Source organism: Hemiscyllium ocellatum, chromosome 35, assembly GCF_020745735.1.
Source record: "Hemiscyllium ocellatum isolate sHemOce1 chromosome 35, sHemOce1.pat.X.cur, whole genome shotgun sequence".
NCBI lineage: Eukaryota > Metazoa > Chordata > Chondrichthyes > Orectolobiformes > Hemiscylliidae > Hemiscyllium > Hemiscyllium ocellatum.
Genome location: NC_083435.1, coordinates 24,572,030 through 24,596,650, shown reverse-complemented (window position 1 = coordinate 24,596,650; position 24,621 = coordinate 24,572,030). Strand labels below are relative to the sequence as shown.

The 24,621-nt window shown below is 51.8% G+C and overlaps 1 protein-coding gene across 1 annotated transcript; it reads right to left on the bottom strand.

Moving 5' to 3' along the window:
• Nucleotides 1-384: 384 nt before the first annotated feature.
• LOC132832734 (torsin-4A-like) lies at nucleotides 385-10,511 on the bottom strand. Its single transcript, XM_060850855.1, has 2 exons — nucleotides 10,105-10,511; nucleotides 385-1,881 (listed from the first exon to the last, which is right to left on the bottom strand). The coding sequence occupies exon 2, from the start codon at nucleotides 1,732-1,734 to the stop codon at nucleotides 469-471; it is 1,266 nt and encodes a 421-aa protein (XP_060706838.1). The 5' UTR covers nucleotides 1,735-1,881; nucleotides 10,105-10,511; the 3' UTR covers nucleotides 385-468.
• Between the last annotated feature and the right edge of the window lie 14,110 nt (nucleotides 10,512-24,621).

Genomic DNA, 24,621 nt, shown 5'->3' with positions numbered 1-24,621 from the left:
ATGGTCAGCATGGACTGGTTGGACCGAAAGGTCTGTTTCTGTGAGCATCTGTGAGCGAGTGTGCGTGTCTTTGTGAGAGAGTGTGAGTGTGAGTTTGTCCGTGCATGAGAGTGTGTGTGTTCATACGTGAGAGAGTGTGTGTTAGTGTATGTGTGAGTGAATGCGCATGTGTGTACATGAGAGTGTGAGTGTGAATGTGTGTGAATGCGTGTGCGCGTGATTGTGCATACGTGTGTGTGTGAGTGTGTGAGAGAGTGAGTATGTGAGTGTGTGTGAGTGTGAGTGCGCGTGCACGCGGGTGTGTATGTGACAGTAGGGGGGAGGGGGGAGAGAGAGAGAGAGAGAGAGAGAGAGGGAAGGGAGAGCTGTGTTGGGTTGGAGAGATCTATTGATTGTCGGAAGCGCTGACCAGCTGGTGGGAGGAGTGAGGAGATGGGCAGAACAGCAGCGTGAATATCAGCCGTATCCTCAAGTGGCGGGGGCAGGATGGCTGGTGGGCACTGAGGAACGGTTGAGGGTGGGGAGTGGATCCGCCCCTTCGTGTGGTTGGTGCCAGGGGATGACTGCCTTCCCGAGACGCTCCGGCCTCCTCTCCTGGGCCAGCTGCCTGACCATGGCCAGGGACTGGCTGCAGCCCCGCAGGGCGTAGAGCCGCCGGCCAGCCCGATAGTAGGCCAGGCCGTCGGCCAGGGCCTTGGCCCGGTGTGGCTGCGGGTAGAGCCCCTCCCGGTCCATCAGCCGCTCGAAGCAGCTCGCCACGTGGGCCCGGTCCAGGGGCGCCAGGGGGATGACGTGGGGCGCCAGCCTCCACAACGGGTGCAGCCGGCCCATCAGCCCCTCCAGCTCCTTGCTGACCCTCTGCAGGCACCGGTGCCCGCCCCCTCCGGCCCGGGCCCGGAAGGACCGCACGATGCGCTCTTGCCCCAGGCGGCTGACGGCGATGTAGACGGCTCCGGCCGTGCGGTTGGAGGTCAGCAGGCCGCCCAGCAAGGTCAACAGGCCCGAGGGGGCCAACTCCAGCTCGTCGAAGAGCAGCACCGGGACCCGGTGGGCGACCCGCGCCCGGGACAGGATGTCCGAGACGTGGGCAGCTAGGCCGGAGTGCCCCCCGGGCGACTGCAGCTGCTGCTGGTACCTGACTGAATGCAGCAGCACTAGGCCGGGGCCTAGCTGGAAGCTGAAGTGCTTGGCCACCAGCCTGACCAGGTGGCTCTTGCCCACACCAGCCGGGCCATGGACGGAGAGGAAGAGGGGGCCCCGGTGGATGTATGTGGCCAGGTAGGCCCGCAGCAGCCCTGTCAGCCTGTTGACGGCCAGCGTCTGGCCCAGCAGCTCCCGGTGCAGCGTCTTCTCCAGCTCCTCCACGTCGTAGGCCAGGAGCTGGTCGTCCAGGTTCTCGTAGGCGTTGTAGGCCTGCAGCGCCACTGTCAGGCACAGCAGGTACAGCAGGTGGATCGCCCGGCTCTCGGCGTCCAGGCACGTCCACCACCGCCACAACCACCACCAGCCAGAGCAACGCCGGGCAGGCCTCCGGCCCTGGGCCTTACGCCCCGCCGCCCTCTTCCTGCCAGTGGGCTGGCGCTGCCCGCCGTCCGCCCGCACCCAGCCCAGCGTGCGGGAGGACGGCGCCCTCCGCAGGCCCTTGCCGCGCATCATCCGGTGGGCCAGCTGCACCTTGGCCGTCAGGTGCAAGAGCCGGCCCTCGGGGGCTTTCTCTGGCTGCCCGCTTTCCATCGCCTCCGCCCGGCCGACCTCCCCCGCACCGCGGGACGTGCCTTCGAGGAAGGGGAAGGGTCTGTACGGACCGCTGGCAGGCTGGAACTTTGCACCGCGAGTGGGCACGACGATAAATCAAGTGGAATCAGATGTCGGGTTACAGTCCTGAAGGCAAAACAAAAAAAAACGTTGGAGATCACAGTGGGTCAGACACCATCCGTGCAGAGAGAGCAAGCGAACATTGACTCTCGATGACTCTAAGCTACACTGGAGACTACAGTGGGTCAGACACCATCCGTGCAGAGAGAGCAAGCGAACATTGACTCTCAATGACTCTAAGTTACACTGGAGATTACAGTGGGTCAGACACCATCTGTGCAGAGAGAGCAAGCGAACACTGACTCTCAATGACTCTAAGCTACACTGGAGACTACAGTGGGTCAGACACCATCCGTGCAGAGAGAGCAAGCGAACATTGACTCTCAATGACTCTAAGTTACACTGGAGATTACAGTGGGTCAGACACCATCCATGCAGAGGGAGCAAGCGCACATTGACTCTCGATGAATCTAAGCCACATTGGAGACTACAGTGGGTCAGACACCATCCGTGCAGAGAGAGCAAGCGAACATTTCGAATCTTAACCGTCACCTAGACTGGAAACGTTAGCTTGCTCTCTCTATCTCTCCACAGACACTGCCTGACCAGCTGTGATCTCCACCATTTGTTGTTTTCAGTACAGGTTCCAGCACCTGCCGGATTTTGCAAGTTAGAGTCCGACAGGTTTGTTAAAAACTCGCACGCTCTCACCACGCCTTCACCTGACGAAGGAGTAGCGCTCCGAAAGCTTGCGATTTCAAATAAACCTGCCCGCCTATAACCCTGCGTTCTGACCTTGTCTGCCCCAGTCCAACACCGGCACCTCCATGTCACAGAATCAGACCCTTCGGCCCAACCAGTCCATGCTGACTACAATCCCAAACTAAACTGGCTCCACCTGCCTGCTCCAGAGATAGAAATGGGGATGGTTAAGGATCAAAGGCATGAAGAAAGATAATGAGGGGAACAAAAAAAGTAGACCGCGGGTACCGGAGATCTGAAACAAAGGGAGCAAAGGCTGGGGAAACACAGCAGGTCTGGTACCATCTGTTGGAGAGAGAAATCAAAGTATTGATTTGATTTATTATCGTCACGTGAGCATAATTACAGTGACAAGTTTTGTTTTTCATGAAGTAACATGCCGTAGAAAGATCGTTGGGCGATAGAACAGAGCAAGGAATACAAAGATCATGCACAAAAAGCAAGATTTGAAATTTGACAGTTCCATTCTGAAGTTTAACAACAGCGGGGAGGAAGCTGTTCTTGAATCTGTTGGTGCGTGTGTTTAAGCTTATTTTTTTCAAGCAGTGCCCTCCTTCTCCTGGTTATTTTTGTTTGAAGTGAAAAACAAGTGTGTACATCACCAGGAAGAAAGGAAACCCCCGAGTGGCCAGTGACGAGCAGTGCCCTTCACATCAAAAGGCAATGCTGTGTGATCAAACAGTGAAAGGGGAGGGCAGGGGTTAAATCAAAATAGAGTTGGAGGGGGAAGTAATATACTCCACTCCCTGCGGCGCCCACCTCTCCCTGAATCACTCCAGGGTGTCGGTGGACACCGCATGCTCCTTCTCCAGAGACACCCAGGCCCTAATGTAACCGCGGAAGAGGGGCAGGCAGTCGGCCCTAAGCTTCTGTATCTTCTTCCCAATGGAAGAGGTTGGGAGAGATTATAACCGGGGTGGGAGGGGTCTTTGATTATATTTGCTGCCTTTCTGCCAGTAATAGCATTTCAGATCCGGCAATAACATCTGCAGAAGAGTTTGTTCTGGAGAAGTCAAATCAGGCTCAAAAATGTTAAATCTATTTCTCTCTCTCTCTCTCTGCACAGTTGCAGCCAGACCTGCTGAGTTTCTCTAGTGTTCTCCGCGTATGTTGTAAGAGTTAACAACAAAGACTTCTCCAAGAGGACATTTCAGATAAGTTACAAGGGGCTTTCCATCGGCCCCAGATTCAGGTTCCTCCTACTCCAGAGGTGATTAGATTAGATTCCTTACAGTGTGGAAACAGGCCCTTTGGCCCAACAAGTCCTCACTAACCCGTCGAAATGCAACCCACCCAGACCCATTCCCTTACATTTACCCCTTCACCTAACACCACAGGCAATTTAGCGTGGGCCAATTCACCTAACCTGTACATTTTTGGATTGTGGGAGGAAACTGGAGCACATGGAGGAAACCCACGCAGACACGGGGAGAACGTGCAAACTCCACACAGAGAGTCACCTGAGGCGGGATTTGAACCCAGGTCTCTGGCACTGTGGGGCAGCAGTGCTAACCACTGGGCCACCGTGTAATAGCATCGCTGAACAAGTTGATCGGAAAATGCCTTTGACACATCAACATAAGTAGAAGCAAGAGAAGGACGTTCGGTCTCCTCACCTCAACCCCAATTGGCCGGCCTCCTATCCTGAGTTTATAACCCCTTGATCTTAATTCTCCAGGCGAGAGGGACTCCACTGTCCCAGCCCTTCTGAGAACTTCGACCATTTCAAAAACGGGTAGCTCAGTGGTTAGCGCTGCTCCCTCACAGCACCAGGGACCCACTTTCGATTCCCCACCTCGGGCAACTATTTGTGTGGAGTTCGCAATCTCTCCCCAGGTCTGCATGGGTTTTCTCTGAGTGCCTGGTTTCCTCCCACGGTCCAGGTTCGGGTGGAGTGCCCACACTGTCCTGGGATGTGTGGGCTATGTGGATTAGACATAGGAAATAGGGGGGAGAGGTCTGGGTGGGATGCTCTTTGGTAGGGCGGTGTAGACCCAATGGCCTGCTCCCACACTCGAGGGATTCTATGAGATCACCTCTCATTCTTATCAGCTCGAGAAAGCTTATTCCAAACAATTTATCTTTCCAGCAAAGCAGTTACTTCCTGGGATACGTTTGAAAGATCTTTTCTTGCACAGTGTCTAAGGTGAATGCATCCTCACTTAGGAGAGAAGATCAAACTGGGAGGTAATATTACGCAAAATCCTTCTTCAGCACGTTTGCCTTCCAAACTGCTCTGTTTTCTGGGTGAGAAGTTCCTCTCTGTCCCCCCGGGAGGGGCTGGGACATCAGGCATGGTCACTCCAACATTATTCTTCCCTCCCCGCCCCCTCCCCCCAACAAATCCTGCAAACGGGGCATTTGCATGAAGGATTCAGGCGCCCACTCCACCACATGGCAATCCTTGGGCATGGCTCCGAGTTGCAGAGGGCAAGAGGGAATTCTGCCAAAGAAATGCCCTGGTTCCTTCATTCCGACTAGAAACGGCAGGAATTCAGAAGCGACCTCTGTCAGGTCTTCATAAGCACACACAAACGGGTTAGCCAGGAGAAAGTGAGGAGTGCAGACGTTGGAGAGTCAGAGTCGCGAGTGTGGTGCTGGAAAAGCACAGCCGGTCAGGCAGCATTCGAGGAGCGGGAGAGTCCACGTTTCGGGCATAAGCCCTTTATCAGGAACCATTCCTGACGAAGGGCTTATGTCTGGAATACCGATTCTCCTGTGCTTTTCCAGCACCCACACTCTCGACCCACGAACGGGGTTAGCCACCTGTTTTGTGACTCCTGGCGCTAGGTGAAACCGGTGGGATTTGGGGCCGGCAACGTTGGTGAAGGATGCTCTCTGGTCTGCCCGACACTGGCAGGTCTTCTCGAATGAGGTGATGACCTCAGTCAAGTGTTGCAGACGGGCCTGTCCCATGGTCCAGGACTATGTGCTCAGGGATACCGTCAAGCTTGGGCCAGCCAAGCGCAGTAGAGAAAGCCCACTGTCTCAGGTCTGTCTGAAGTTAAACCGGAACTCTGTCCAGTTATCAGACTCTCCTGGCACCTTGACTACGTGTAAATATAACCTTGTACAAGAGGAGCCTTTGGATTGTCCATAGGATAGAGTCAGACAGATATGAGTCAAATCCTGGCACGGTAGCTCAGTGGTTAGCACTACTGGCTCACGGTGCCAGGGACCCGGGTTCGATTCCACCCTCGGTCGACTCTCTGTGGGAGTTTGCACATTCTCCCCATGCCGGTGTGGGTGTGCTCTGGTTTCCTCCCACAGTCCAAAGATGCCCAGGTTAGGGTGAATTGGCCATGCTAAACTGCCCAGTGCTCAGGGCTGTGTAGGGTTAGGGGCATTAGGCAGGGGTAAATGTAGAGGAATGGGGAACGGGTTTGGGTGGGATACTCGTCGGAAGGTTGGCGTGGACTTGTTGGGCCCAATGGCCTGTTTCCACACTGTAAGGATCCTAAGTTCTAAATGGGACTAGATTGGGTTGGGATATCTGGTCGGCACGGATGGGTTGGACTGAAGGGTCTGTTTCCGTGCTGCACATCTCTATGAATCAAACTCCAATGTTTGTTTGTTTCCTTGATATGCTATCGTACAGAACCGAACTGCGTTTCCGACAATGATATTTTTTATGAATAATGTATATTTTTGCAACAAAAGAAATTGTTGCACTTCTCCCTCTCTAACTTTGGAGCATTAGGAACGAAGAGGAGGATGCATTGCCTTCTGGGAAAACGTCACAGACAAGTCTCAGTTTGGATCCACTAGCATTTATGAGAGTAGGAGGTGACTTGATTAAAAGATTCGAGATCCCAAGAGGTCTTGGCAGGACAGATGGGGAAAGATGTTTACCTTGAGGGAGGACTTTGAACTGGGAGCCGCTGTTTCGAAATAAGGAGTGCCTCATTTAAAACAGAGGTAACTTTTTTTTCCCCTCCTCACAGAGGGTGGTGAGTCTTTGGACTGTGCTAGTTGAAAAGGCAGGGGGAAGCGGAGTCCTTGAGTGTTTCGAAGGCAGCGGTAGGTAGATTCTTGATCAGCAAAGAGGGCAAAAACTTATCAGGAATGGTCAGGTACGAGGGATAGTCAGATAAGCCATGGTCTGACTGATGTATAGAGCAGGCTGGAGGGAAATAATGATCGTTTCCTGCTCATAATCAGCCCATTCCTGACTTACACCATCAGCCGTCGATCAACCACCAATAGGTGGGAAAGCGGACTGTGATGAGGAGATAATAAAGAGTTTACGGATGGATGTTGATAAGTTAGGAGAATGTTCCGGAACCCGCCAGGTGGAAATGGTTTGGATGTGAACATAGGAGGTATAGTTCGTAAGTTTGCAGATGACACCAAAATTGGAGGTGTAGTGGACAGAGAAGAGGGTTACCTCAGATTACAACAGGATCTTGACCAGACGGGCCAATGGGCTGAGAAGTGGCAGATGGAGTTTAATTTAGATACATGTGAGGTGCTGCATTTTTGGAAAGCAAATCTTAGCAGGACTTATACACTTAATGGTAAGGTTCTAGGGAGTGTTGCTGAACAAAGAGGCCTTGGTGTGCAGGTTCATAGCTCTTGAAAGTAGAGTTGCAGGTAGGTAGGATAGTGAAGAAGGTGTTTGGTATGCTTTCCTTTATTGGTCAGAGTATTGACTACAGGAGTTGGGAGGTCATGTTGCAGCTGTACAGGACATTGGTTAGGCCACTTTTGGAATATTGCGTGCAATTCTGGTCTCCCTGCTATCGGGAGGATGTTGTGAAACTTGAAAGGGTTCAGAAACAATTCAAAAGGATGTTGTCAGGGTTGGAGGGTTTGTGCTACAGGGAGAGGCCAAACAGGCTGGGGTTGTTTTCCCTGGAGCGTCGGAGGCTGAGGGGTGACCTTATGAGGGTTATAACATCATGAGGGGCATGGATAGGATAAATAGGCAAAGTCTGTTCCCTGGGATTGGGGAGTCCAGAATTAGGGGGCAGAGGTTTAGGGTGAGAGGGGAAAGAATGAAAAGGGGCATAAGGGGCAACTTTTTCACACAGAGGGTGGTACGTGTATGGAATGAGCTGCCAGAGGAAGTGGTGGAGGCTGGTACAATTACAACATTTAAAAAGCATCGGGATGGGTGTATGAATAGGAAGGGTTTGGAGGGATATGGGCCATGTGCTGGCAAGTGGGACTAGATTGGGTTGGGATATCTGGTCGGCATGGACGGGTTTGACCAAAGGGTCTGTTTTTGTGCTGAAAATCTCTGTGTCTCTAAGTGCGAGATTATACACTGTGGCTGGCAAAATAAAAGGACAATTTATTGATGAAATGGGAAGCCTATTCAAAATATGTCAACGTAGAGGGTGTTCTCGTGCATGAATCTCAGAAAGTAGGTATGCAGGTGCATATAATCAGAAAGGCAAATAGAATGATCAGATTCCCTACAGTATGGAAACAGGCTCCTTGGCCAAGCAAGTCCACACCAACCCTGCGAACAGCAACCCACCCAGCCCCATGCCCCTAACCCACATTACCCCTGCCTAATGCACTTGACACAATTCGCCTGACCTGCACACCTTTGGACTATGGGAGGAAACCAGAGCACCCAGAGGAAACCCACGCAGACACAGAGAGAGAATGTGCAAACTCTACACAGGCAGTCGCCCAAGGCTGGGACTGAACCTGGGATCCTGGTGCTGTAAGGCAGCAGTGCTAACCACTGTGCCGCCCATAGAAAACTCTGTTCATGTCAACATACTAGACTACCATTGGGAACAAGGCTACTTCTGCTGAATCTTGGCTTGCATTGTACTCACATACTCAGAAGAATGAGGGGAGGTCTCACTGAGGTACAGAGTCTAAAATGCGAAAGGGGATCGATAAGGTTGAACTGATGTTCCTCCTTGTGGGACAGTCTTGAACAAGAGGACATAGATATAGGAAGAGAGAGGCAGTAAGATTCAAAACTGACTCTTACAGGGCTGGGAATCTGTGGAATGCACTGCCCCACACTGTGGTAGAGGCAGAATCATTCAAATAGATTCAAAAATGAAATAGGTATGTCTCTGATGAAAAGTGGGATACTGGCCCATGGGGAACAGGCTGAAAGTGCACTTGAGGTCAGAATAAAATCAGTCATGATCAGGCTAAAAAGCAGAACAGACTCAAAGGGCTGAATTTCTTACTCCCGTTCCCAATTCCTAAAAGGCCTAACTTTCTTGACTGCTCCCAACCCCACTGGGGGGAAGCAGGTTTCTCTGAAACTGGCCAATCAATTCCTTCCTTTCGGCCATCTGAATCAGAGCAGCCCCCAACCTGCCAGCCCGTCTTCAAACCACCAGTGAGTCCACGGACCCCTCAAGTGGAACACACTTCAGCCCAACAAGTCCACACTGACCCAATCCCCTACCCTACTTTTACCCCTAACTAATGCACCGAGCCTACACATCCCTAGATACTAGGGGCATTATAGCATAGCCAATCCACACATCTTTGGATTGATGGGAGGAAACTAGAGCAAACTCCACACAGACAGTCAACCAAGGCTAGGATTGAACCTAGGTCCCTGGCGCTGCAAGACAGCAGTGCTAACCGCTGAGCCACCACGACACTGGAGCACCAGGGTACATCTATTCCCCCACAAGCCCTTTCAATGTGCTCACGTCATCAAACTGAGAGGTTTAGGATCAAAGAATGGTGCGTGTATGGAATGAGCTGCCAGATGATGTGGTGGAGGCTGGTACAATTGCAATATTTAAGAGTCATTTGGATGGGTATATGAATAGGAAGGGTTTGGAGGGATATGGGCCGGGTGCTGCCAGGTGGGACTAGATTGGGTTGGGATATCTGGTCGGCATGGACAGGTTGGACCGAAGGGTCTGTTTCCGTGCTGTACATCTGTATGAGTGTAATCAGTTGGCCTTATTGCAACAGACAGGAGGTTGAGCAACAATATAACTGTAGTTGGGTTGGTGTCTCTCACGTTGTGGTCGAAGGTTCGGATCCCATATCCGCGTTTTTGGACTGAATTAAATATGGAACATCGAGCACACACATAAATAAATGTTGCACAGGATCCCTCACACTCCCAATGGTGGACTGGAGGGGGGGCGTACTATCTCGTCTGAGGTGCCATCTTTTGCCTGAGATATTCTGGACAGAGTCAAACTCCAAGGTTTTGTCTGTTTTCTTGAGACGGAACTGTGCAGAACCGAACTGCGTCCTGACTATGCATGCACACCAAAAGTTTTTGTTTTCAAATGAATAAAGTGTATTTTTGAAATATGGTTTATTTTAAAAATTAAACTCCCAAAACGTAGGAAGTAAGTAATTCCCACCCCCACCTGTGCGATGGCCTGGTCCAGCAATTGGACATTCCCCGGAAACCCCCGTGGGATCTTGCTGTGCGCCGTGTGAGCTGCAAGATCAACCCAAAACACACAAAAAAAGCACCCCCTCAGCTGGTTGCAAGCAACTCTTTTGCGAGTTCCTGAGACAGTGCAAGGCAAAGTATTGGCGAGAGTTTTCCCCTTTTTTTGCAAATCTCACCTGGTCCTTGGGTGGTCTCGAACTCTGCATCGCTCCCCACCTCTGTCTCTCCCCCTCACCCGCAGGGTGCCCCGGACTGCAGCCCCGCCTGCCCGCTGCAGCTGCTGAGATCCCGGTTGCAGACTCCTTGCTGCAACCCACCAATCGCCTCCAGCGTCTGGGAAGTATCAAAGACTTGTCTGAAGGCAGTCCCTCGATCTCCTCCTAGGGGCTGCTGGCGTGTGGTGCAGCCGCAGCTGGAGCTGACGTGACCCGGTCCTCTTGGCTACCCGAGAGTCAGAGAAACAGACCCTTCGGTCCAAGTCGACCACACACCCCAACCCAATGCGGTTCCACTTGGCCATAGCCAACTAAACCCTTCCTGTTCATGGACCCATCCTTCTAAATGTTGCAATTGTACCAGCCTCCACCACTTCCTCTTCCCACTGGAAAAAGTTGGTGCACCTCTCACAAATAGCTCCGAAATTTTCTGAGGCAGTGTGCTTTCCGGTAGATGGTTTAACGCCGCAGTGGCTGCAGCCTCTATTTTTTTTTGGGAAGTGGTTTTATCTTCCTCTGAACAACTTGTGCAATTTCCTCCTTTCCCTTCTCTCTCTCTCTCTGCACAGGCAGACTGGGATGCAGTCAGCTCTGAGTCTCCCTCTTGCTCTTCCCAGTGCCGGGGGGAGGGGGGGTCCTTGGTTGGAACCACCCCACTGCATGGCAGAGGGGTAGCTGAATGGGAGAGGGGGGAGTGTGAGGCATCAACAGAAGCTGCCAGAAGCCAGTATTCATGAGGGCCAAGTCAGCTGCGAGGTCAAAGGCCTGTTGCCAAGCGAGATGGACGGAGGGAATGTCAGAGTTTGGGGACCCACGTGGATAGAGGCAACAATGGCAGAGCTTGTCAAATCTGAACTAGCTCACGAACAGTTCAGGCAGTGCAGGGGTGACATCCCTTCCCTCTCTGACTCTGTTCCTGCTATTGAAACCCTTTGGTTTTAGCAGAGCCAATCTGTTCTTGCTCGCTCTCCAACCTGTTATCCCAGGAGGGATCGTTAGCCACCAATTCCCGCCACCATCGCGAGATGCCCACTGCCAGACACACTTCCCCCTCCCTCGCCACCTTCCCCAGGGACGGTTCCCTCGGGGACGCTCTTGCTTCACTCATAACACACGCCCCCTCCTCCTGGAACCCCAAGGCATCTTCCCCTGTCACCGCTGAAAGTGTGAAGCCCTGCCCATTTCCTTCCTCCCACCTCAAGGGCCCAAACGTACCTGGGAGAGTGTGAGGGGTGGAGATCGTGAGTGTGTCGAGAGCATGCACTGCAGGTCAGGCAGCATCCGAGGAGCAGGAGAATCCACGTTTCAGGTGTAAGCCCTTCATCAGGCGCTTCCTGCTCCTCGGATGCTGCCTGACCTGCTGTGCTTTTCCAGCGCCACACTCTCGGCCCGAGCATTCCTTTCGGGTGAAGCAGTGACTTACCTGCACTGCTCACTACCTAGTCTACCGCATTCACTGCCCACGCTGTGGTCTCCTCACCGGGGAAGTGAACTGGGCGACTGCTTCTCAGAACAACGACATCCTGCCCACAAAAAAAGGCCCTGAGCTTTCCTGTCCCTGTCAACACCCCACCCTGTTCCCTGGCCAGTATCTCTGCCTTGGGCTTGCTGCAGGCTCCTGGACTCAATATCGAGTTCAATAACTTGGGCTCTCCCATGTCCTTAGTCACACCCAAACACCCCCACCACCAACCCCCCAACCCCACACGCACACCAGACCTTGTTCTGAGAAAGGGTCACCGCACCTGAAACCTTAACACTGGTTTCTCTTCAGTGATGCTGCCAAACTGTGTAATTTCCAGCAATTTCTGCTTTTGTTTCTTCATACCACAGGCTAGCATTACGCACGACCAATTGTTAGCCACATGTGGTCTCTGTTAATGGGGTGGCACGCTGGCTCAGTGGTTAGCACTGCTGCCTCACAGCACCCAGGACCTGGGTTTGATTCCCACCATGGGTGACCATCTGTGTGGAGTTTGTGCATTCTCTCTGTGTCTGCGCGGGTTTCCTCCCACAATTCCCAAGGTGTCCCGGCCAGGTGAATTGGTCATGCTAAGTTGCTCATGGTGTTAGGAGTAAATATAGGATAGGGGAGTGGGTTTGGGTGGGTTACTTTTCAGGAGGGGTTGGTGTGGACTTGTTGGGCCAAAGGGCCTCTCTCAATACTGTAAGGGGTCTAATCTTAACAGCTATTTACCGTCCCAGCCAGATTGTTGTCAATTCCTTTGTCTGTCCAACTGTTTTTCTCTGTCTTTAGGCTCTATCCCCACTTATAGTTGATTCCTTACACCCCTGCTCCCCAACCTAGCATCTGCCTAGAAACCGACATACTCCTCGGTTCTGAGGAAGGGTCACTCGGCCTGAAACATTAACTCTGATTTCTCTCCACAAGACGCAGCCAGACCTGCTGTACTTTTCCAGCATTTTCTGTTTTTTAATCGCAGTACATAGAGATGTGCAGCACGGAAACAGTCCCTTCAGTCCAACCCGTCCATGCCGACCAGATATCCCAACCCAATCTAGTTCCATTTGCCAGCACTTGACCCATATCCCTCTAAACCCTTCCTATTCACGTACCCATCAGATGCCTTTTAAATGCCGTAATTGTACCAGCCTGCACCACTTCCTCTGACAGCTCATTCCATACACGCACCACCCTCCGTGTGAAAAAGTTGTCCCTTAGGTCTCTTTTATATCTTTCCCCCCTCACCCTAAATCTATGCCCCCTAATTCTGGACTCCCCCACCCCAGGGAAAAGACCTTGTCTATTTATCCTATCCACGCCCCTCATGATTTTATAAACCTCTATAAGGTCACCCCTCAGCCTCCGACACTCCAGGGAAAACAGTCCCAGCCTATTCAGCCTCTCCCTGTAGTTCAAACCCTCCAACCCTGGCCACATCCTTGTAAATCTTTTATTCAGCACATTGTCTCTTACTCTCAGCTTCCATTCATTCAACTTCTCTTCTGTCTTGAACTGACATTCATAATCCTCTTGTTTACTTACCTACATTTTCATCTTTCTCTCTCTCTCTCTCTTTCTCTCTCTCTGGGCCCCGACTCCTCTAATCCGCTCCCCTCTTCCTCCACCACAACATCCTGTTAAACAGAAATACTTGTTTATTTTTCTCTGGCTGCTATCAGTTCTGATAAAGGTGTATGGCCTGACCCATATGTTTTTTCAATGTTCCCTGAACACCCGGTGACTCATAAAAAGTGTGGGCAAAAATAATGTTCAACCAGGCAGGGAAGGTTAAAGTGGGAGTTCACGTGATGAAACCTCCAGGAATCTAACCACACGTAACTTGAACATGTTCAATACTCGAAATTTAAGAGAATCTGAAATAGCGGATATGAGAAAATGCAGGGTGACAGAGACAGGGACGAGGGATGGGTCTGGATGGGATACTCTTCAGAGGGTCGGTGTGGACTCGATGGACCGAATGGCCTGCTTCCACACTGTAGAAATGCTGTGATTCTATTGAAATGTTAACTTCAATAGGATTGATAGGGTTGTTAAGAAGGCATGCGGTAAGTTATGCAGTACCCTTCATTGTTCAGTATTTCCCCGGAGCTGAAAAACTACGCCATGTTCTTCGTGACCTGCAACACATTATCAATGAGGATGAGCACCTCACCAAGGCTATCCCACAGCTCCACTGCTCGCCTTTAAACAACCGCCAAATCTCATTGTTCGTAGCAAACTGCCCGGCTCTCAGGACAACTCCATACAACCCTGTCACGGTAGGCGCTGCAAGACGGGTCAGAGTGTGGACATAGATACCACCATTATGCATGGGGACACCTCCCACCTTATACATGACAGGTACTCATGTGACTCAGCCAACGGTGTCTATCTTATACGTTGCAGGCAAGGATGCCCGGAGGCATGGTACATTGGGGAACCTGAGTAAAGGCTACGACAACGGATGAATGGGCACCGCACAATAATCAACAGACAGGAGGGTTCCCTCCCAGTTGGGGAACACTTCAGTGGTCCAGGACATTCAACCTCGGACCTTCGGGTGACCATCCTCCAAGGTGGACTTCGGGACAGGCAGCAGAGAAAGGTGGCCAAGCAGAGGCTGATAGCTAAGTTCGGTACCCATAGGGAGGGCCTCAACCGGGACCTTGGGTTCATATCACATTACAGGTGACCACCATTGCACTATACACACACATAGACACTCCTACACACACACACACACACACATACAGGCTCTCTTATACACACATACACATGGACACACATATACACAGACGTGCACACAGACACCCACACACACCCTTACAGACACACACACTACTACACTCACACATGCACCCCCTCACAGACCTAAGACACTCTACACACACTACACACACACATACACTTTCTCAGACTCACAACCCCCAACCCAGACAGACAGACACACACACACACACACACAGACAAAAACCCACATGCACACATATATTCTGTGGGGTGAATTTATACTTGCAGGGTTACATTGTATTTTGCTCAAAAACTGCATGAATTCATGTAAAACTCTGTTATCTCACTTCTTAGATTAGAATCAATCTAAACATCATGGCATAGACAGAGAACACAGGGGGCTAACACCTTCAACATATTGTCTAGCTATCACCCATTGTTAACAGCTAACCCGAGAATGTAACTTTTTAAAAAAAGGTTTTGTGATTTACACGAGAAAAATGAAATTATCATGGTATTCAAACAGATGAAAGGATTAACAGACAATCAGTTTTTCAATGTACAATTTCAGTTACGTCACACTATAAATCTTTGCTATAAATTCTGTGTGTTAGGATTGAGCCCTCCACTATCAGCTGATGAAGGAGCGTCGCTCCGAAAGCTGTTGGACGATAACCGGGTGTTGTGTGATTTTTAACTTTGTACACCCCAGTCCAACACCGGCATCTCCAAATCATGCGGTAAGTTAGCTTTTATTGGGAGAGGGATCGAGTTTCGGAGCCACGAGGTCATGTTGCTGCTGTACAAAACCCTGGTGCAGCCGCACTTGCGGACAGTTCTGGTCACCGCACTATCGGAAGGACGTGGAAGGTTTGGAACACATTGGCAACATGTCAGTACACCAATGGCCGGACGCTGGAGCAGGAGGCATTCATGGGCTGCAGATCAGATCAGCAGAAACTGGTGCTTTGACCAGGGACCATTGGTTTAGGGCGGCAGGGGTGGGGGCTAAAATGAGGTGGGCGAGGAAAGCTCTTCACACTGAAGGTGGGAGGTGCCTGGAGCGTGATGCTCGGGTAGATGGTAGAGGCAGATATGAGAGCAGGGAAGAGAGGGATACAGACCAGCTGTGGGCAGATGGGATTAGTTTAGAGTGGCATCAGGGTTGGCACAGCCTTGGTGGGTCGAAGGGCCTGTTCCTGTGCTGTAAGGTTGTATGTTCTTTCCACGCAACAGCGCTGTAATAAAAGAACCTGTGGACGCAGCATTTCAAGATGGCTGGGTTTGTGGGACAGTCAGGGAGGATCAGAGCGGTGCTGCCGATGTGAGGTCAATGCCCTTCCTGACTGCGATGGAGAATCAGGCGCTGTTGGTTTGGATTCGGCCTGTGGATCAGGCCTGCAGTCCGATTGGCAACAGCGTGGGGAAGAAGCTGAGTGAAGAATTTGAAGCACAGCATTATACTGGGTGTCCGAACATCCTCTGTCCTACCCCCTACCCAGAGGGAGGAGGGAAGGACAGCCTCTGTCCCACTGTGTCCCACTCTGTCCCAGAGTAGCGGCGGGCAGACTCATTAAACGGCCGGTGTGTGTGAATGGCACTGATGTTACAGTGTCCCTGAGGATCGAGGGCCGAAATACCGACGCTGTAAACACCTCCAACCCACTGCCCTGGTGCGGGGCTCGATCTAAGGGTGCAGTCAGATTGCTGGATTTAACGACCATGACTTGGCGGAGATGGTGTCAGACTGGGGTGGACAAAGTAAAAAATCACACAACACCAGATGAGAGCCGAAAGGATTATTTGGAAGCACAAGCTTTCGGAGCGCTGCTCCTTTGTCAGGGAGTTGTCACAGGTGACTCTCTCTGGTTCCTACACACCAGCCTATCACTGTGACACATTCAGGTTACTACACACCAGCCTATCCCTGTAACACCCTCAGGTTCCTACACACCAGCCTACCTCTGTGACTCCCTCAGGTTCTAACAAACCAGCCTATCACTGTGACCCCCTCAGGTTCCTACACACGAGCCAATCTCTGTGACTCCCTCAGGTTCCTACACACCAAGCTATCTCTGTAACCCCCTCAGGTTCCCACACACCAGGCTATTTCTGTGACTCCCTCAGGTTCCTATACACCAGCCTATCCCTGTGATGTTCTCAGGTTCCCACACACCAGGCTATTCCTCTGACCCCCTCAGGTTCCTACACAGCAGCCTATCTCTGTGACCCCCTCAGGTTCCTACACACCAGGCTATCTCTGTGACCCCCTCAGGTTCCCACACACCAGCCTATTCCTGTGACCCCCTCAGGTTCCTGCACACCAGCCTATCTCTGTGACCCCCTCAGGTTCCCACACACCAGCCTATTCCTGTGACTCCCTCAGGTTCCCACACACCAGCCTATTCCTGTGACTCCCTCAGGTTCCCACACACCAGCCTATCTCTGTGACTCCCTCAGGTTCCCACACACCAGCCTATCCCTGTGACTCCCTCAGGTTCCCACACACCAGCCTATCTCTGTGACCCCCTCAGGTTCCTACACAACAGCATATCTCTGAGAACCCATCTGTTTCATTCACACCAGTCCATCACTGTCACTCTATCAGGTTCATATTCACCAGCCTATCTCTGTTAATCCCTCAGGTTCCTACACACCAGCCCATCTTTGTGACTCCCTTGTGTTCCTACACACCAGCCTATCTCTCTGATTCCCTCAGTTTCCTATGCACCAGAGTATCTCTGTGATTCACTCAGTTTCCCACACACCAGGCTATTCCTGTGACCCTCTGTGGTTCCTACACACCAGCCTATCTCTGTGACTCTGTCCACTTCCCACACACTAGCCTATCTCTATGACTTCTTCAAATTCCTACACGCCAGCCTATCCCTGTGACCCCCTCAGTTTCCTACACACCAGCCTATCTCTGTGATCCCTTCAGGTTCCTATACACCAGCCTATCTCTGTGACTCCCTCTGGCTTCTACACTCCAGCCTATCTCTGTGACTCCCTCAGGTTCCCACACACCAGCCTATCTCTGTGACTCCCTCTGGCTTCTACACTCCAGCCTATCTCTGTGACCCCCTCAGGTTCCCACACAGCAGCCTATCTCTGTGACCCCCTCAGGTTCCCACACACCAGCCTATCTCTGTGACTCCCTCAGGTTCCTACACACCAGCCTATTCCTGTGACTCCCTCAGGTTCTTGTACACCAGTCTATCTCTCTGACCCCCTCAGGTTCCTACACACCAGTCTATCCCTGTGATCTCCTCTTGTTCCTATACACCAACCTCTCCCTGTGACATCCTCAGGTTCCTACACAACAGCCTATCCCTGTGACTCCCTCAGGTTCCTACACACCAACCTATCTCTCTGATCCCCTCAGGTTCCTACACATCAGCCTATCTCTGTGACCCCCTCAGGTTCCTACACACCTGTCTATACCTGTAACTCCCCCAGATTCCCACACACCAGCCTATCTCTGTGACTCCCTCAGGTTCCTACACACCAGCCTATCCCTGTGACCCCCTCAGGTTCCGACACAGCAGCCTATCCCTGTGACCCCCTCAGGTTCCTACACACCAGTCTATCTCTGTGACCCCCTCAGGTTCCTACACACCAGCCTATCTCTGTGAGCCCTCAGGTTCCGACACACCAGCCTATCCCTGTGAACCCCTCAGGTTCCCACACACCAGCTTATCCCTGTGGCTCCCTCAGGTTCCTACACAACAGCCTATCCCTGTGACTCCCTCAGGTTCCTAAACACCAACCTATCTCTCTGATCCCCTCAGGTTCCTATACACCAGCCTATCCCTGTGAATCCCTCAGGTTCCTACACAGCAGCCTAGATCTGTGTCCCCCTCAGGTTCCCACACACCAGCCTATCTCTGTGAGTCCCTCAGGTTCCCACACACCAGCCTATCTCTGTGAGTCCCTCAGGTTCCTACACACCAGCCTATCTCTGTGACCCCCTCAGGTTCCGACACAGCAGCCTATCCCTGTGACCCCCTCAGGTTCCTACACACCAGTCTATCTCTGTGACCCCCTCAGGTTCCTACACACCAGCCTATCTCTGTGAGCCCTCAGGTTCCGACACACCAGCCTATCCCTGTGAACCCCTCAGGTTCCCACACACCAGCTTATCCCTGTGGCTCCCTCAGGTTCCTACACAACAGCCTATCTCTGTGACCCCCTCAGATTCCTACACACCTGTCTATGCCTGTAACTCCCCCAGATTCCCACACACCAGCCTATCTCTGTGATTCCTTCAGGTTCCTGTACACCAGCCTATCTCTCTGACTCCCTCAGGTTCCCACACACCAGCCTATTCCTGTGACTCCCTCAGGTTCTTGTACACCAGCCTATCCCTGTGACTCCCTCAGGTTCTTGTACACCAGTCTATCTCTCTGACCCCCCTCAGGTTCCTACACACCAGTCTTTCCCTGTGATCTCCTCTGGTTCCTATACACCAACCTCTCCCTGTGACGTCCTCAGGTTCCTACACAACAGCCTATCCCTGTGACTCCCTCAGGTTCCTACACACCAACCTATCTCTCTGATCCCCTCAGGTTCCTACACATCAGCCTATCTCTGTGACCCCCTCAGGTTCCTACACACCAGCCTATCTCTGTGACCCCCTCAGGTTTCTACACACCAGGCTATCTCTGTGACCCCCTCAGGTTCCTACACACCTGTCTATACCTGTAACTCCCCCAGATTCCCACACACCAGCCTATCTCTGTGACCCCCTCAGGTTCCTACACACCAGCCTATTCCTGTGAGCCCTCAGGTTCTTGTACACCAGCCTATTCCTGTGACTCCCTCAGGTTCTTGTACACCAGTCTATCTCTCTGACCCCCCTCAGGTTCCTACACACCAGTCTTTCCCTGTGATCTCCTCTTGTTCCTATACACCAACCTCTCCCTGTGACATCCTCAGGTTCCTACACAACAGCCTATCCCTGTGACTCCCTCAGGTTCCTACACACCAACCTATCTCTCTGATCCCCTCAGGTTCCTACACATCAGCCTATCTCTGTGACCCCCTCAGGTTCCTACACACCTGTCTATACCTGTAACTCCCCCAGATTCCCACACACCAGCCTATCCCTGTGACCCCCTCAGGTTCCTACACACCAGTCTATCTCTGTGACCCCCTCAGGTTCCTATACACCAGCCTATCTCTGTGAGCCCTCAGGTTCCGACACACCAGCCTATCCCTGTGAACCCCTCAGGTTCCCACACACCAGCTTATCCCTGTGTCTCACTCAGGTTCCTACACACCAGCCTATCTCTCTGACTCCCTCAGGTTCCCACACACCAGCCTATTCCTGTGACTCCCTCAGGTTCTTGTACACCAGCCTATCCCTGTGACTCCCTCAGGTTCTTGTACACCAGTCTATCTCTCTGACCCCCCTCAGGTTCCTACACACCAGTCTATCCCTGTGATCTCCTCTGGTTCCTATACACCAACCTCTCCCTGTGACGTCCTCAGGTTCCTACACAACAGCCTATCCCTGTGAATCCCTCAGGTTCCTACACACCAGGCTATCTCTGTGACCCCCTCAGGTTCCTACACACCTGTCTATCTCTGTGAGTCCCTCAGGTTCCTACACAGCAGCCTAGATCTGTGTCCCCCTCAGGTTCCCACACACCAGCCTATCTCTGTGAGTCCCTCAGGTTCCTACACACCAGCCTATCTCTGTGACCCCCTCAGATTCCTACACACCTGTCTATGCCTGTAACTCCCCCAGATTCCCACACACCAGCCTATCTCTGTGATTCCTTCAGGTTCCTGTACACCAGCCTATCTCTGTGACCCCCTCAGTTTCCTACACACCAGCCTATCCCTGTAACTCCCTCAGGTTCCTACACACCAGCCTATCTCTCTGACCCCCTCAGGTTTGTACACACCAGTCTACCTCTGTGATTGTCTCAGGTTCCTACACAGCAGCCTATCTTTGTGACTCACCACCCCACCCCCCACCCAAAACCACCTGAAGAAGGAGCTCGTGCTTCGAAATACGTCTGTTGGTCTTTCATCTGGTGCTTTGTGATTTTTAGCTTTAACGACCATGTCTTAGAAAACAGTGAAACATGCTTGTGTGTGTGTATGTAGAGGAACCAGTTTGGTCAGTTGCCTGAAGGTTTAAATGATTAATTGCCTGTTGGAGGAGGTGCAGTAATTGGGATTTGTTTACACATTACAGGATTGTTCATGGCACCGGCTGAAGCCAAACAAAGCTAAATCTGGGAGATTTTAGCAATCTGTAACTTTATCAAATTTCCTTCTCAAAAACATGCTCCTAATCTCTCTTAAAGCATGTCACAAATCCGACAGTGGGTGTCCTCAACGTGCAGCAAGGTGTGTTAGTCTGTTCCAAAAATATCTTTTATTTCTAAACATCGTAAAGGTTCAATGCATTGTTTTGCAGACTGGCACATTCCAGGGTCCAGGAACACGTGCTGAAGGAAATACTGCTATCAAGGCACAGTCCACCGTATGAGGTCTTCTTGCTGAAGATAAATTGGGGTCCGTTTAGTTATCGGACCCTCCTGGTGCCTCAGATATTTGTAAATGTTAGTATTTTATGTATTAGAAAAGTCTTTGTTTTCCTTGAATAGTATGAATAGGCCAATGTTTGTTTATTCTCCTGATATGCTCCTGTACAGAACCCAACTGCGTTTGTAACTATGTGCCCATACTCATGGATATTTTTTGTGAATAAAGCACATTTTTGAAATTTGTAAAAACCAGAATGATTTCAATTGGCGTTACTCAGGGAAGAATTCAACGTCCCCAATCCTGAGGCGAGTCTTGGTCTGAGCTTTTCGGGGTCGATATGGAGAGAGTGTTTCTGTGAGTGGGTGGGGGGGTTAGTCTCGAAGGGGACAGGGTCACGGCATAAAAGGGCACTCATTTTCAACCGATTGTGAGAGGGAATCTCTCCTCCTGGGGAGGGGGTAGAGAGGGCCTGGAATTCTCCCCCTCAGTCAATGAGGTGAAGTATTACAAAGGGATGTGGGTAGATTGTTGAGATAACGGAGAGTTGGGGGCTTTGCGAGTCTGCACAAAAGAGTTAAGGCCCACGCAGATCGACAATGTTCTTATTGAATGGCAGTACAGGTTCGAGGGGCTGAACGGCTGACTCATAGAGTCACAGACATGTACAGCGCAGAAACAGACCCTTCGACCCAACCTGTCCATGTCGACCAGACATTTTAACTTAATCTAGTCCCACCTGCCAGCACCCAACCCATATCCCTCCAAACCCTTCCTATTCATATACCCAACCAAATGCCTTTTAAATGTTGTAATTGTACCAGCCTCCACCACTCCCTCTGGCAACTCATTCCAAACACGTACCACCCTCTGTGTGAAATAGTTGCCCCTTAGGTCCCTTTATCTTCCCCCTCTCACCCTAAACCTATGCCTTCTAGTTCTGGACTCCCCCACCTCAGGGAAAAGACCTTGTCTATTTATCCTATCTGCTCCTGCTCCTATTTCTAACAGCTGGGCCACACATAATGGAGAGAGAGGGTGTTCGGTATCGACCCTTGTGTCTTGCTACCTCTAAGCACTTTAGTCCATGACAGATTAACCACCTGCTGGGATGGATCTGGGAGAGGTTGGCACGTGTTGCAGGAGCCTTGATGTAGAGTCAACTCTTCTTTTCAATTCACTCAGGGGATGTGGGCATCACTGGCTGGGCCTATTATTTATTGCCCTGTCCCTAGTTACCCCTTGTGAAAGCAGTAGTGAGCTACCTTCTTGAACCGCTGCCGTCCACTTGGTGGAGGTGGACCCACACTGCCATTAGGGAAAGATTTCCAGGATTTTGACCCAGCGACGCTGAAGGAATAGCCTTACGGAGAGAGGTTGTGTGAACTCGGGCTTTTCACCCTGCAGAGAAAAAGGAAAAGAAGTGACTTGATAGAGGTGGGAGAGGCAGAGAGAGAGTGGATAGCCAGAGACTTTTCCCCAGGGCAGAAATGGCTGTCACAAGGGGGCATAATTTTAAGGTGATTGGAGGGAGGTGATAGGGGAGAAGTCAGGGGTAGATTCTTTACACAGAGAGTGGTGGGTACTTGGAATGCACTGCCAGCAGTGGGAGAAGTCAGGGACATTAGGGCCACTGCTGGGCAAGCATATGGACAGCAGTAAGTTGAAGGGAACACCTCCGGGCCGCCCGAACCAACCAACCCAATCACCCCGTGGCTCAACACTTTAACTCTCCCTCCCACTCCACCGAGGACATGCAGGTCCTTGGACTCCTCCACCGGCAGAACATAACAACACGACGGCTGGAGGAGGAGCGCCTCATCTTCCGCCTGGGAACCCTCCAACCACAAGGGATGAATTCAGATTTCTCCAGTTTCCTCATTTCCCCTCCCCCCACCTTGTCTCAGTCGGTTCCCTCAACTCAGCACCGCCCTCCTAACCTGCAATCTTCTTCCTGACCTCTCCGCCCCCACCCCACTCCAGCCTATCACCCTCACCTTGACCTCCTTCCACCTATCCCACCTCCATCGCCCCTCCCCCTAGTCCCTCCTCCCTACCTTTTATCTTAGCCTGCTTGGCTACTCTCTCTCATTCCTGATGAAGGGCTTATGCTCGAAACGTCGAATTCTCTATTCCTGAGATGCTGCCTGGCCTGCTGTGCTTTGACCAGCAACACATTTGCAGGTGTGTAGGTTAGGTTGCTCTTAGATTAAGATAAATGCTTGGCACGACATCGTGGGCCGAAGGGCCTGGACTGTGCTGATCCATCTATAAATGTCCAAATCAGGATGAGAAATGACTTGGAAGGGGACTTGGAACTGATGGTGTTCCCATATATCTGCTGCCTTTGTCCTTGGAGGTGGTAGTGGTCATGGGTTTAGAAGGTGCGGTTTAAGGAATCCTCACGCAATGCGTCTTGTAGGTGGTACACACTGCTGCTACTGAGCGTTGGCGGTGGAGGGAGTGAATGTGGTGCCAACCAAGCGGGGGCTGCTTTGTCCTGGATGGTGTCGAGCTTCTTGAGTGTTGTTGGAGTTGCACTCGGGAGAAGGTGAGCACTGCAGATGCCGGAGATCAGAGTCGAGAGCGTGGTGCTGGAAAAGCCCAGCAGGTCAGGCAGCATCCGAGGGGCAGGAGAATCGGCGTTTTGGGCAAAAGCCCTTCATCAGGAATGAGGCTTGTGAGCCAGGGGTTTAGAGAGATAAATGGGAAGGGGGTTAGGCTGGGGAGAAGGTAGCTGGGGATTTAATAGGTCGATGAAGACCTTATGCCCGAAACATTGATTTTCCTGCTCCTTGGAGCTACGCTCATCCAGGCGGGGTGGGGGGGTGGGTGGGGGGGGAGCGGGGGGGATTCCATCTCACTCTTGATTTGTGCCTGGTAGATGGTGGACAGGCGTTGGGGAGTCAGGAGGTGAGTTACTCGCTGTAGAATACCTGGCCTCTGACCTGCTCTTGTAACCATTGTGTTTATATGACAAGTCCAGTTTAATTTCTGGTCAATGGTTAAGCCCCCAGGATGTTGATAGCATGGGACTTAGTGATGGTGATACCACTCAGTGTCAAAGGGTGACAGAAAGAACAAACTCCAACTCCTTGTTGGAGATGGTCATTTGTGTGAATGTGACTTACCATTTATCAGGTAAAAAGTGAGGTCTGCAGATGCTGGAGATCAGAGCTGAAAATGTGTTGCTGGTTAAAGCACAGCAGGTCAGGCAGCATCCAAGGAACAGGAAATTCGACGTTTCGGGCATAAGCCCTTCATCAGGAATGAGGAGAGGGTGCCAGGCAGGCTAAGATAAAAGGTAGGGAGGAGGGACTTGGGGGAGGGGCGATGGAGATGTGATAGGTGGAAGGAGGTCAAGGTGAGGGTGATAGACCGGAGTGGGGTGGGGTGCGGAGAGGTCAGGAAGAAGATTGCAGGTTAGGAGGGCGGTGCTGAGTTGAGGGAACCGACTGAGACAAGGTGGGGGGAGGGGAAATGAGGAAACTGGAGAAATCTGAGTTCATCCCTTGTGGTTGGAGGGTTCCCAGGTGGAAGATGAGGCGCTCCTCCTCCAGCCGTCGTGTTGTCATGTTCTGCCGGTGGAGGAGTCCAAGGACCTGCATGTCCTCGGTGGAGTGGGAGGGAGAGTTAAAGTGTTGAGCCACAGGGTGGTTGGGTTGGTTGGTCCGGGTGTCCCAGAGGTGTTCTCTGAAGCGTTCTGCAAGTAAGTGGCCTGTCTCCCCAATATAGAGGAGGCCACATCGGGTGCAGCGGATGCAGTAGAGGTCCTTTGCAGG